The sequence below is a fragment of the Tauraco erythrolophus genome, chromosome 2 (assembly GCF_009769465.1).
Source record: "Tauraco erythrolophus isolate bTauEry1 chromosome 2, bTauEry1.pri, whole genome shotgun sequence".
Lineage (NCBI taxonomy): Eukaryota > Metazoa > Chordata > Aves > Musophagiformes > Musophagidae > Tauraco > Tauraco erythrolophus.
In genome coordinates this window covers 76,988,334-77,001,221 of record NC_141466.1, presented here as the reverse complement: position 1 = coordinate 77,001,221, position 12,888 = coordinate 76,988,334, and the positions used below count along the sequence as shown (strand labels likewise).

The 12,888-nt window shown below is 34.3% G+C and overlaps 1 protein-coding gene across 5 annotated transcripts in view; it reads left to right on the top strand.

Annotated features, from left to right (window-relative positions):
* Window positions 1–12,888, top strand: part of STXBP5 (syntaxin binding protein 5) — a 114,771-nt gene that overhangs the window by 74,724 nt on the left and 27,159 nt on the right. For 4 of the 5 annotated variants that reach the window (XM_086631510.1, XM_086631508.1, XM_086631507.1 and 1 more), the window contains exons 16-19: window positions 977–1,155; window positions 2,963–3,088; window positions 3,577–3,728; window positions 11,433–11,498. In XM_086631510.1, coding sequence (XP_086487636.1) covers window positions 977–1,155; window positions 2,963–3,088; window positions 3,577–3,728; window positions 11,433–11,498 — 523 coding nt within the window. The remainder of the gene's footprint in view (window positions 1–976; window positions 1,156–2,962; window positions 3,089–3,576; window positions 3,729–11,432; window positions 11,499–12,888) is intronic. The other variant, XM_086631509.1, reaches the window with a different exon arrangement.

Genomic DNA, 12,888 nt, shown 5'->3' with positions numbered 1-12,888 from the left:
GATCAGACACATACATGCAACTTTACTTACCTGAATGTATAAGCTGAAAGCTAACTTTTGAAGCCTTTTAATTATAAACTGTTGTATGTTCTGAGTAAAGCATTAATTGTAATGTACTGGTTGGTTTTGTTTCGGTTCCCACCCCTGTGCCTTATTCTGCCCCCTTCAGGTAAGTCTCAGTTTAAGGAGATTAGGCATGTTTTCTTCTGGTGATAACTTATGTACAAGTACATTCCCTTCTGAGAGAATAATTTTTCTAAATTATTTCTACACATCAACCCCTAGCAAACTATTTTTCAGTACTAGGAGTGCTTTAAAAAAATACTGTGTAGTTCTTTGTTTCAGTCCGTGAGTTAAGTTCTACTTTGCAGATGATGAGAATAAAACAGTGGAAAAATTCCTTTACAGTGCACTAGAATATACTGATATTGTTATAGACCCAGCAGAAGGAAATCTGATATCATAAGCTTACAATTCTGTAAAACGTGTGGTCTAGTCCAGTGCAACATTAAACATTGTACTAAGCCCCTTGTATACAGTGCTACAACAGTATAAAGTGCAGCTGTCTGTATGCCCTCAGCTCTTCTTGATTTTGGCATTCCTGAACTACATCAAAAAAGTCATCTTCATAACTAAGAATTTATGTGCACAGACTGTTAATTAAATGGATCTTGTATCCAGTATTTAATTTCTTTGCAATATTAAACAGCAAACACTTAAATATAAGAAATAGGTTAGATTTTCAAGTTTTAGTAATCTTCAGATATTCAGTCTGTATTTAGTATGACTCTGTATTTCTGAAGACTACCTGTGTGTTTAGATTGCACTGTTTATTAAACTACTGTTCTATTTTAAAAGATGGAAAAGTCCTGGATGTCGCTTTTATCACTAGGATCTTCAGTTGCACTTCATTTGTTTCATATATAGGTTTTTGAAAAGCAGGATTTACTGATAATTTTTTTACTTCCACTTACAGATGCTGGAAGTACGTCTCTTATATGAAATAAATGATGTTGAATCTCCAGATGGTGAGCAAGTGCCACCTTTACCAACTCCAGGCACCGGTTCCAATCCTCAGTCCATAGTTTCCCAGTCTCATCCATCTACTAGTAGCAGTTCATCTGATGGACTCCGTGATAATGTCCCATGTTTAAAGTAAGTGTATTCTGTTATACTTATAAGTGTGACACTTTCAAGAACATGTGATGAGAATATTTGCACTTTGGTATTATTACAGAAATGTCACTTTTGTTTTATTTCTTAAAGCAACATTTTTCAAATATCTGAAAGTTAATTTCTGTTCTAAGAAATTAATATTCAATCTTAGTTTCCTTAAACTTCTTAAGCTGATTTAAAAAACAACAACTGAACATTCTTATTTTATGACTGCTGCCTGCTTTACGAAATTTTGGCACAGATGTTAGTATCGTTATAGATGCTTGTGCTTTATAGCAAACATTTTCAATAGCAATAAAGCTGCTTTGAAATCTTGTTGTCCATTGAAATGAGTAAGCAACTTAATGTTTTGTCACTGTCCTTAACTTTAGGCCAAGTATGTCTGAATAGATTTCAGCTGGTAGTTTTCCACAGCCTTAGATTTTTAGAGCCAAATTCAAAGCAATGAAAATGCTTACAAATAACTAACTGAGAGGTAACTCTATTTAGGCTTATGAACACATTTTTTTCATAACTCTCTAAGGAAACTACTTTCTATTTTGGGAACAGGAAAGAGTTAAGTAAATGTCCCATTCTCATGGATCTTCATTTTGCATGATGCCTCATAGTGCTTGCAGTGTGGGTCTTTGACCAATCTTCAGATTTTTAAACTGGGAGCTTTTCCATACGGTTATCCATGTGTGAACTTTTACGTATTTGAGAACTGAAGGTTAAAAAAAGACAATCGTTTTGACTATTCTACAAGAGTGCATTATGAGGCCTCTAGACCATCACCTTTACCTTACAGAATACATCGAACTTCATTTTCAAATATAAAGTTAAGATATATATGTACTTTCAGCTTTCTGAAGTTTTTAGATCTCAACTTAGATTTTAATTCTGAGTATATCCATTCATAAGATAACTAATTCTGAGGTTATTTTCTCTGAGTGGGAGTGTTCATATCTCATTGGTTGTACTGAGTTGCAGAAGTGTCTTTCTAAAGAGGGTAAATTCTAAGGAAAACTGGATGGAGTAGAAAAACTAGAAAATTCTGAATTTTTGTAAAATATTGGCAAACCAAAATATGTGTTAACGAGAGTGAATGGGTAAAATAAGGGGGAGTTCAGGGACTGGAGTAACAAGGAGTGTTCTGTGTAATATTTTTCACCTTAGAGGATGAAAGACTTAATCCTTTCTGCAGGACATTCATAAGTTTGTTCATCAGCATGCCAGCCAAATCTTTCTACGAGCTTCAGTTCTCCCATTCCCAGGTTCATTCCATATAACTGGTCTACCATTATAATAATTTACCTTGCTTTCATTTTTTTCTGCCATAATGTCAGCTTCTTGTTTGCATTTGTCTCAATAGATTGTGCTTCCGTTTCAATATGCTTCTTCCGCATGCACCCTTCACCCCCCTTCCATTCTCTAAATCGGAGTTATTTTGGGAACTCTGAAAAGAGTTGGTAATACCTTCCTTTTAGACACTGAATGCCTTTATTCAAGTCAATATAGCATGCTAATGCTGTTATTCCGTGCTCTGAAGAGGAGAGAAACGAAGCATTTGTGATCATTGCTCACTTTTGATTGGGTAATGAATCAAAAGGACCCTCAAAAAGAAATGAGTTACCAGTTCCAATGTGGGTTTCTTGTGGTTGCTTTTATGTGTTTATGTTCATTTTTTGCAATTTTCAGCTTTCTAAAGTCCACTGTGGTGTAGAATTTAATGAATTCTGAGCCCATAAGGAAAAAAAACGGAGACTGGAGAATCATAAAAGGATACCATGTTGTGTTTACTTTGCAGAGTTAAAAATTCTCCTCTCAAGCAGTCTCCAGGCTACCAAATTGAGTTAGTTATCCAGCTAGTGTGGGTGAGCGGAGAACCTCCTCAACAGATAACCAGCTTAGCAGTCAACTCAGCATACGGCCTGTAAGTATATTCTACATAGTTTTTTCATTATTCTGTTGAAGTGGTTTAAAACTATATATTAAAAATTAAGTCTCCATATGTGTTCACATAAGCTGCACAGCAGCACAAGAGAAGCAATCAGTCTCCTGTGCCTAAAAGAAAATTCCTTTTGCGTCATGGCAGATCCTGATGGTGCCGGCATCAGAAACAAATCATCATCATGCTTCCTCACTGACACTGTACAGCCAAGAGTAAATTTCATTTAAGGCTCTGTCAGATATGTTGGCAAGTACTGTGTCAGTGATCTGCCTTACCCAGTGTCACGTGTGTTTACAAGAAGACAATTAAACAATACTGCATTCTAAAATAGTAACTTAAAAATATGCATCGTTTAAGGTAATTAATAAAAACTCAGAAGTCTTAAAAATCTGAATGGCAACAAATACTGATAATAAAACTCTACCAACATTTGATTAGCACTGTCTTTCCTTCCACTTCTCTTTTTCCAGAGTAGTTTTCGGAAATTGTAATGGTATTGCTATGGTTGATTACCTCCAGAAGACAGTGCTCTTGAATCTAGGCACTATCGAACTATATGGCTCCAACGATCCTTATCGCAGGGAGCCACGATCTCCCCGAAAAACTCGGCAACCATCTGGAGGTGAGTAACCTAAAACTTGTTTTAACCAACTGTGTCTTTCTTTTGAGTTTCTCTGGACTGTTAATGTATATTCTTTGAACACAAGCATACTTTTCTCCATTGTGGCTTCCTCTTTTCTTCTTGATCTTTCCCTAATGTTGTTATTGCAGATTTAGTTCATGTTTCCTTCAAAACTGCTGCTGAGTGGAATCTAGTGAATAGATATAAATATAAATGTACAATGGATTTATATTGTTTCAAGATTGTAACTTAATAACACAGCATGAAGAAGTAGAAATATCCTGGTATTTCTGATAAACCTAGTAGCCATATCACATGCTTGTATAAACCCATTAATGTTTGCAGATAGCCAGTGTATCTGCTAGGATCTTTTGACTTCCTGTTTTAAACTTCAACTAGAAATATCCCTGACAAGCTGAAGCATGTTATGTTGTATATGCTGTTATGTTACGCTTGAGAGGAAGCCTTTGATTTCAATGTAAACTTCCAGATATAAACTGGTAAAAAATCTTTTTTGAAAAAAAGGACTTGGATGTAAAAATGTAGTGAAGAAGGATGTTTCTTTGCAGCTGAGGAGAAAAGTGACTTTTCAGTCAAAATTCCAAGCTTTTTATTCCCAGAAGTAAAATTTAGTGTTTTTAAATGTTTTTCTCCTCCTTTTTATGTAGCTGATACTTTAAGTTAATTTTGAAAACGGCTACAGACGAAATGATGAACAATGTCACTACTGCTTCAAATGATTTTTTTGCTAGGAAATAAACTGTTCAAAAAACTTCTTCATGCTGTAATGTTGATTGCTTTTGGTTTTTGAGATGCAGAATAAAGTCCAGGTAAGTTATTTAGGTAATATTGTATTCAAATTGAAACGAATGCTCTAAGATGTATTTTAGTAAATCAGTGGTTTAAGACAGATTCCGTTAGCACCAGTTAGCTTATTTCAACTGAGGAAACTGGTCTAAAAATTATTAATGTAGAGCAGAACATACGCAGTTGGTATCCTGTCAGATAAAGTCTTATTTTTTAAATAAAGTTTTTATTTATTAGAAAAAACTTTTTGAGAGAGAAGTAACTTTACTGGTTGACTGTTTTAATTCCTCTTGGGAGTAAATGGCTTAAATTCTGCTTCATCCATTTAGATTGTAAACTGCCTTTTGGAGTGTTAAACATTACTTGCCTTGTTTTCTTGACTTTTGTTATTTTAAGGTATTGAATAAGCATAACCCTCAGTTACAACTCTGTCTGTAAGATGTTCATGAATAAAGTCCTTTTTGCTCATGAATATAACTGTTACATGAAATCATGTATTTTTTCATCTTACATGTTAATACTAACGATCTGCATGGCAAGAGCATTTTATAAACTGGTTATACAAGTTATTTTGCTGGCTTTTCTGTCTCAAACGTGCTGTTAGTGTTTCCGTCTTTCCTTTTCTCATTGCTTCATAAAGGTATGCTGACTGTGGCTTCTTGCATGTGCGGCCTTTCTAACTTATATTCAGAGTCTGTGAAAAAGCTTCGCACCTCTTATATAAGTAAGTCATCTCATGGCAATAAAATATTTTCGAACATCTGAATTTGGTTTTTTTGATTTGTTCACTGACCATAAATATTTTTGTTAGTCCATTTTAAGTAACTTTTACTTTTAGAAATGGATCTTAATCCATCACGCATCTATCGTCTTTCTTGTTCATGGCATCTTTAAAAGAAACTTGAAAGAAAAAAAGCAATCATAATATTAGTCTCTGCATTTTGTGGTTTTAATTAAGTAAATATCAAAATCACAAGGAGATCCTGTCTCAGTTACTGATTTCTACAGATCCAAGATCTTACTCACCAGACTCAGTGTTGTTTTGAGATCTGAGGCTAGAAGCTTACCTTGCTTGATCCCCTTTCTGGCAGGAGGAGCTTCAGAACTCTAGATGTTATCTGTTGATCTGATGATGATTAATACTAATATTTAATATTTCACACTGTAAAAGACAGTGATTTGTTTATTACAAGTGAAAATTTACTTCTATAAATACATTGTTTGTAGAGATTGAGTGAAGGATTCTGTATCGCACAGTAGGTTTTCCAGGCAGCTTAGAAGTTCAGGTACCTATGCAAGGGAGGTAGCCTATCATGGAATGGTTAGGGTTGGAAGGGACCTCAAAGATCATCAAGTTCCAAACCCTCTGCCATGGGCAGGGACACCTTCCACTAGGGCAGGTTGCTCAAAGCCTCGTCCAGCCTGGCCTTGAATGCTTCCAGGTTTGGGGCATCCAGAACTTCTGGGCAACATGCTTCAGTGTCTCACCATCCTCAGAGTGAAGAATTTCTTCTTTAGATCGAAATCTGCCCTCTTTCAGTTTAAAGCCATTACTGCTTGGCCTATAACTACAGGCTGTTTAAAAAAGTAAAAAACTGATTTACCTGAAGCCTTCTCTGACTTACTCCATCATTTATAACATCTAAAAATTTGGAGAACATAAAGCTAATTTTAAAAGCGTAACATTGTTCCTTTTCCTAGGATGCCAGTTTTCTCCAGCCCTTGGGCAGATGTAGGTAATCTCACCCCATTTTTAATGAAAGAGTGTAGAATAAAACTAAGGTAAGGAACGAATGACCTGGAGTGAGGGGAAAAAAAAAATGCAGACTTGAGATTGCGGTCCAATTCTGTTAGTTCTGCTTTTTTTAATCAACAAAAAAAAAAGAAATAAGTTTCAGAGAGGGTAGGCTCAATAGCCAATATGACTATCTGTATAGTCATCCATCCTCTGATGCCAAGGAAGAAAGGGAGTGAACCATAAAAGAAATGTCTCCACCTTTAAGATGATAAAGAACTGAAAACCAGGGTCTGCCACTGATTTGTTGTTGTGAAGGGAAGAAAAAGATAAGCAAGGCCCAAAACTCGTTTCTGAAGCCAACGATTGTAAAGCTGAATTCAGCTGGACTGTTTAATTTAGGAATAAGTTAAAACAGGTTTTATACAAAAGAGTTAACTTCTTAACCACATAGTTAATTCTCTTTCCATCCATCATTCTCCCAATATCTTGATTAGGTGGAGCTACAGTCTTTATAAAAACTGAAAATAATTTCTCCAGAGTTATCATTTGATATTTCTCATTATCTGTAGTTCTTTAAATGTATGTGTTGCCCAGACTTCAATAGCTTAAATAATAAAGCATTATTGCTCTGATTTTTCCACAAATAAGTCTGTTACATTAAAGAACTATCCTTTGCTGTATTTATAAGATTGGAATTACAAGAGTTAGTTGGAACACTTTTGGATTTTGCATTCTCCCTTTCTGTGTTTAGTATCCTCAAAGATGCAAGGAACTTATGCTTCCTTGGTTTTGTTTTGAAAGATATGCCTTCATTAAATTCTGTCTTTAAAAATATCTGTATTTTAATACTTTTAAACTTATATTTCTAGAAATTAAACATTTTCAACTACTGTACATCTCTAATAACCTTCAGGGAGTGTTAGTATTTAACTTCTAAATCTTTGTAGAAAAAGTTGTTATGTATTTAATGTGGTTGTTTTAGAGAAACTGAGTATATTTCCCGTTCTCTTTGAGACAACCACAGCATATTTTAAAAAGAAAAACAAACAAATGTTACTAGCCTATGCATGCATTCAGACAAGTTCTTAGTTAGTTACATTAAGTTCAAGTTCAGACAGCATTCAACAGAGAAGCATATTGTTATTGCACATTGTATCCCAAGATTGGCAAAACCAAAAATTGAAGTATTTCAATATAGAGGGTAGTAGGAAAACAGAATTTGCTGTTACTCAACCACTTCCACAGGCTTTGCCCAAAAAACACAGCAGGAATGGTCCTTCCTCATTAAGAACCCTGCTATTCTGTATGTTCCAGCATAAAATGTCTATTTAATAGATCATTGGTATCTGCTTACATATTTATAGTTTAGTAAATGGCATGTCCTGAGTCAACCAATTGAAAATTTTAAGAGACTTTAAAAAATGCAAGATTTTCCCTTCACTTGTGTTGCAAGAATATGATGTATGTTTCTGTCATCTTATTTTTTCTACTCAGAAAAGAAATTCAGATTCCCGTCTTAAAGCAGCATCTATTTAGAGACAAGGCTCTCTACACTAGCTAGACTGTAAACTGTCATTTCAGGCTAGCTCAACAGATACAAGCTCCCAGTTGGGATCGTGTTTTGGAATTTATCAGTGATTCGTACCAGGTATCTTACTCACATGTTTTGGGTGGCAATTTATAGTTTGTGAAGCATGCAGTATGTGTTTTGTGAAGGCCTTCTAGACGGTGTCATCAGGTGTTTGTCAAGGATGAAAAGAAAATCAAGCTTTGCCTCAGGTCATAGTAGGGTGGGGGGGAAACAACTTTGGCCGTGTGCCAAAAAGCACAACATATGTAAGTGAAAGCTTCATACTGTGAGGAAAACTCTATGTAGTGGAGGCTTATGCTGTTTAGAGACCTTTGCTTGATGCACTGTTTGCTAAATATGACAGGAGCCATTAAGAAAAAAGCCAATATTGAGGCTGAACTATGTAATTTTATGTCTAAACACCAAAACTTACGGACAGCTGTTGGTTTTGCTTGCTTATTTACATAAGTTCACACAGGAGATGGATCTTAACTCTTTTGCAACTTACTGTCGTGGGAGTTAGAAGATCTTATGTGACTTCTCAACTAGTACGATATAATACAACTTTTTCTAAGTTAATATTTCTTAGTTCTACCAGAGGTAGCTTAGGATTCTGACAAAATAGAAGCATGCAATAGTTCTTGCATACATATTACTTTATTTTTATTATACATCAAAAAGCCTTTTTTGAATGTAATCTACAAGGGTTTCAGAACCAGAGTTAAGTCAAACTTGAAGAAAATACATGCCTAGAACTCTTCTGGAGTTGCTTGTTCTGGTTGTTCTCTCTGTCTCCTTTCTCCTTAAACTGGATCTGGACATGAACTCATGAATTTTTAACTTAAATGTCAAGTAAACTAGACCAACATCAGCTGTGGCCAAGCCAAGTCCAAAACTGAATCAGAAAGTTTCATGGTTGGGTTTGGGAATTTTTTTTACTCCATTTTTCAGTTTTATTGTTTTAATTCTGACTTTTATATCTTCATATTAAGCTAGTTCTAGTTGTAATTTTTAATTAGGCTGGTTTCCGGTCAAGTTGTAGTTTCTTTGGAGATATACCTGCCTAAAGCTTATGTGAAAAAATGACAAATGTCTCATGAAACTTACTTTATACGTCAGTTCATTTCAGCTGTAATTCTAGAGAGTTTTTAATGCAATATAGTAATTTTTGTCTTCAATGACATCATTTGATTTTTGTATTCTTTTTTTTTTTCAAATTTCTTGCTACTAGGGTTCAGAGGGATAAGGTAAAAACTTATTAGAAGGTAATTTTCACATATATTTCTGTTCTAGTCAGCTTGTAGCATTCACAGTTCTGAAATGGAAAATCTTGGATTAATTTAATTTTGTAATCCATAGCAACTTGCACATATGTCATAAGCCTTAAACTGAAGAACTTTTCCGGGAGTGCTGCCTTACTGCCAGGACGCACGCTGCTTCTATCAGGACACCTGGGGTTTTCAGCTGAAAAGCAGTAACCAGTTAAACCAGTTTCTTTATCTCATTGGTCATGGACAGACCCTCATAGTCACAAACTTAATTCAAATCATTCTTGTTATTCTCTGATCTAGTTTAATTACTAATACAGTCATAGATAAAATTACTCTTTATCTATTGCCCCTTCTCTCAATTGCAGTGATGGCTGTGATTAGTTTAGGAAAACTAGTATGAGAAGTTAAACTCTTCCTATGAAGTTAAACAATTAAAATATTTAAAGGAAAGAGGAAATTATTTTCCTGAACTGTGTGTTCAAATTTCTACAGTTTAGCTCCTGAAGGAGCATAATCTAGAAACTAAACTATTTCTTAAAGCACAGTACAGGTTTGACCTCTCAACATTGCTACTATGTAAAACTTGTGTGTTAGGAGAGCAGAACCTGGATTTTTGAAAAATCTTTTTACATAACCCTGTCTAGGACAAAATATTTATACTCCCATGCATGTTTAAAACTTTTAAAACTGTAGTATTTTCAGAGGACAAATCATACTTTGCTAGAGAATGTGCTTCACAATTATCCTATAGTGCTTACTGGTTTACTGATAGCTAAATAAATAAATAAATTGGGTTTTTATTTCTCCTGTGTTGTGGAGAGGTGTAGGCTCCACCTTGGGTTTTGCCATATGTTTTAGAATTGAAATCAATTCCTGGACTGTTTTTACATGCAGATTTAACCAAGCCTTAGGGTCATTTGACAATTTCTTATTATTCCTAGTCTCTCAGTTTTGATGTTAAAGCTGTACATGCTCTTAGTAATCTTAAAGACTACTTTGTATAAATGAAACTGTGTGTGAATGCAACATACTTTTAATGTGTTCCACATTGATATGGTATTTCAGGAGAACCTTTTTGCTTTGATTAACTTCTGGTTTAGTAGTTGGAAATTCTAAAGCTTTAATAGAAGAGTAGTGCTGTTCCAGGTTTTTTGTCGTATGTTATCAGATGTGTACAGATGCACTAGTGAATACGTGGAATACAGCTCTATGGTCAGACTTTGCATGTGCAAGGCCTTATTGCCTTAGCCATTACCATTACGCCTCTTAAGCATTTTGACTATTTGAAATATTTGTTTGCATGCAAAAAAACCCTTTCATTTTAACAAGTGTTTCTTAACTATTACTGTTAAGTGTTACATGTTCTTTTGCATTAGTATCACATCGTGAAATTTGTGAAGGAAAAGTTTATTATGCAAACCTAAAGATGCATTACTAGTCTTAAAAATATCAATAAAATTCACTTTTCTTGTACATGGGCAGTCTTGACAGCAATTTCTTGGAGAAAAAAAAAAAAGGAAAATAGAAAAATTCCTTGTATACTCCTAGTTAGTGCCATAGGAATAGTATTTAGGACTCTTATGAGGGAATTTCTATCTTTAGCATCTGATTGTGGACTCCTATGCTTTATGTTCTTTATGGGAGAGGAAGGAATGAGCTTATAGACATTATCGTATTACAGTTAATCAAATGATCAGATTTGATGTAAGAGTATAGTGAAGTTTTTCCATACGAGAAAGAAAACTTTCATAAGCACCCTAGAACCTAAGTTCTGTAAGTGACATCAGTAAGGAGTTTTGCTGGAAAATGAACTTGGCAATGCAACAGCAAATACAAAGCACATCACTGTAAGAGTGGGAAAATAGTTTGAAAAAAGGTACTGTAGTTTCACATATCATACTGTGCACATGGTTGTAATCATCAAGGTATTCTTTCATCTGACTTTCCTTTGCAATTACATTTTTAATATAACTAGAATTTTTTCAAAACAAATTCTGTTCGTACTTATGTTTATCTATAGTATGTAAAAATTAACTGTTTTGTAAGTCTGTCTTCCTGAAAATATGGTGATTTTCACTGAAATGTAGTGAGGAAGCGTATTTTGTAAAGAAAACTTTAGGTAGAAGAAAGTGACTCTACAGTCACTGTGGTTCATGTCCAAATTAAAAAAAAAAAAAAAAGAAAGAAAAAGTAATATGTAACAGAAATTCCATCACAAGTGACTGTTTTGTAGCTAATAAGAAATTAAATTCCTAACTGCAGTGGAAGAAAGGATAAAATAGCAGCTGTATTTATTATACACTGGTTTTGTGTTCCAGCAGGTCTTTGTGATATTAATGAAGGTACCATGGTGCCAGAAGATCGCTGCAAATCACCCACTTCAGGTAACCACAACTTTCTTTCATCTTCAGCTTATTTGCCCAGAAGATGGCATGCTATAAATCAATGTTTACTAGTTAAGCAATTATACAAAACCTGTTGGCTTCTCACAAGCTGTTTGAATTGTCATAAATTTTTCTGTGTTGCACAACTATATTTTTAAAACAAGGCTGGTTTAAGAGATGTAATAGGAATATGTCATAAAGATGAGTGAAGAGAGTTATAATCTGAAATATTTATGCTTCAGGGAACATGCTGCACAATGGAATTTTGAAACCTTGATAAGAGATGCACAAATTGCCCTAATAGTTCATGTGATTGTGTTTGAGAGTCCTCAAAAGTGGTAAAGATTATGATTGCTTCTATAAGAAGAGCTAGTTTTCTTCTGCTTCCTCATAAGTGGTAAATTACTATTTTCCTTTGGAATCAGAGGTCTTCAGAAACTGGCATCTTTACAAAGTAGGAGTTGCCTACTTAACACTCCCCTCTCTCTTTTTTTTCTTCTGGTTTTGGTTGCCGGTATTGTATGTGAATATTTTAGATGAAAGCTTCAGCAATATGTAATACTATTTAGTATTTTGTTTAATATTGGCTAGTTGAGGCTATAGCCATGTAAATATTTAATAATGCACGTCAATATATAGTATTTGAGATTAATATTTCATGTAGTAGCTAAAAATTTGTTGCTTATCTTCACCATTACTCTGAGAAAACTTCTAAAGTAATATGGTACGTTATCTGTTTCATTCAAAGCTGTACTCAAAGTTAAAGGACACAATTGCAGATTTACTCAAGTACCTAAAATAGTATATATGCTCTTTGCAACGTAGTGCAAAATGGTAATCCATTATATGCTATTCTAATATAGGAATCTAAAGAGAGATTTTTTTTCTTGTAGCCTGTATCTTTCAAAGCCAGGTTGAAAGCATAACAAAACAAAATATCCTGGGTTTATAGCTGCATTAGAAATTTTAACATGAACTTTAATTTCTGATTTGGCAACTGTTGTCTTTTGATATTAATCTTATTGTACAAAGCTCTCATCTAGATCAGTCAATGTGATTTTCATTTTTTGCTAACCCTTTCTTAGTAAATTACATTTATTTATAATTAAAGAAAAATTTTAATTGAAATTTCCAGCCAAATATTAACTGAAGATGTAATTTCATGACAGACCTGTGTAATGTTAAGTGTTGGCATGCTGAAGTTGTCAACTTCAGCACCATTTTTAATGCAAGCATTTTTTGTGATGTTTTGATTAAAGTGCATCTTTCCTATCTCATTTTAAAAATATCAAGACCAATGTCTGTAAGCCACTTGCTGTGCAGTGCTGCAGTTGCAGTAAATCACTTTGTCAAGATTGAGGAGGCTGATGATAATTCTTAGTAAGGTATT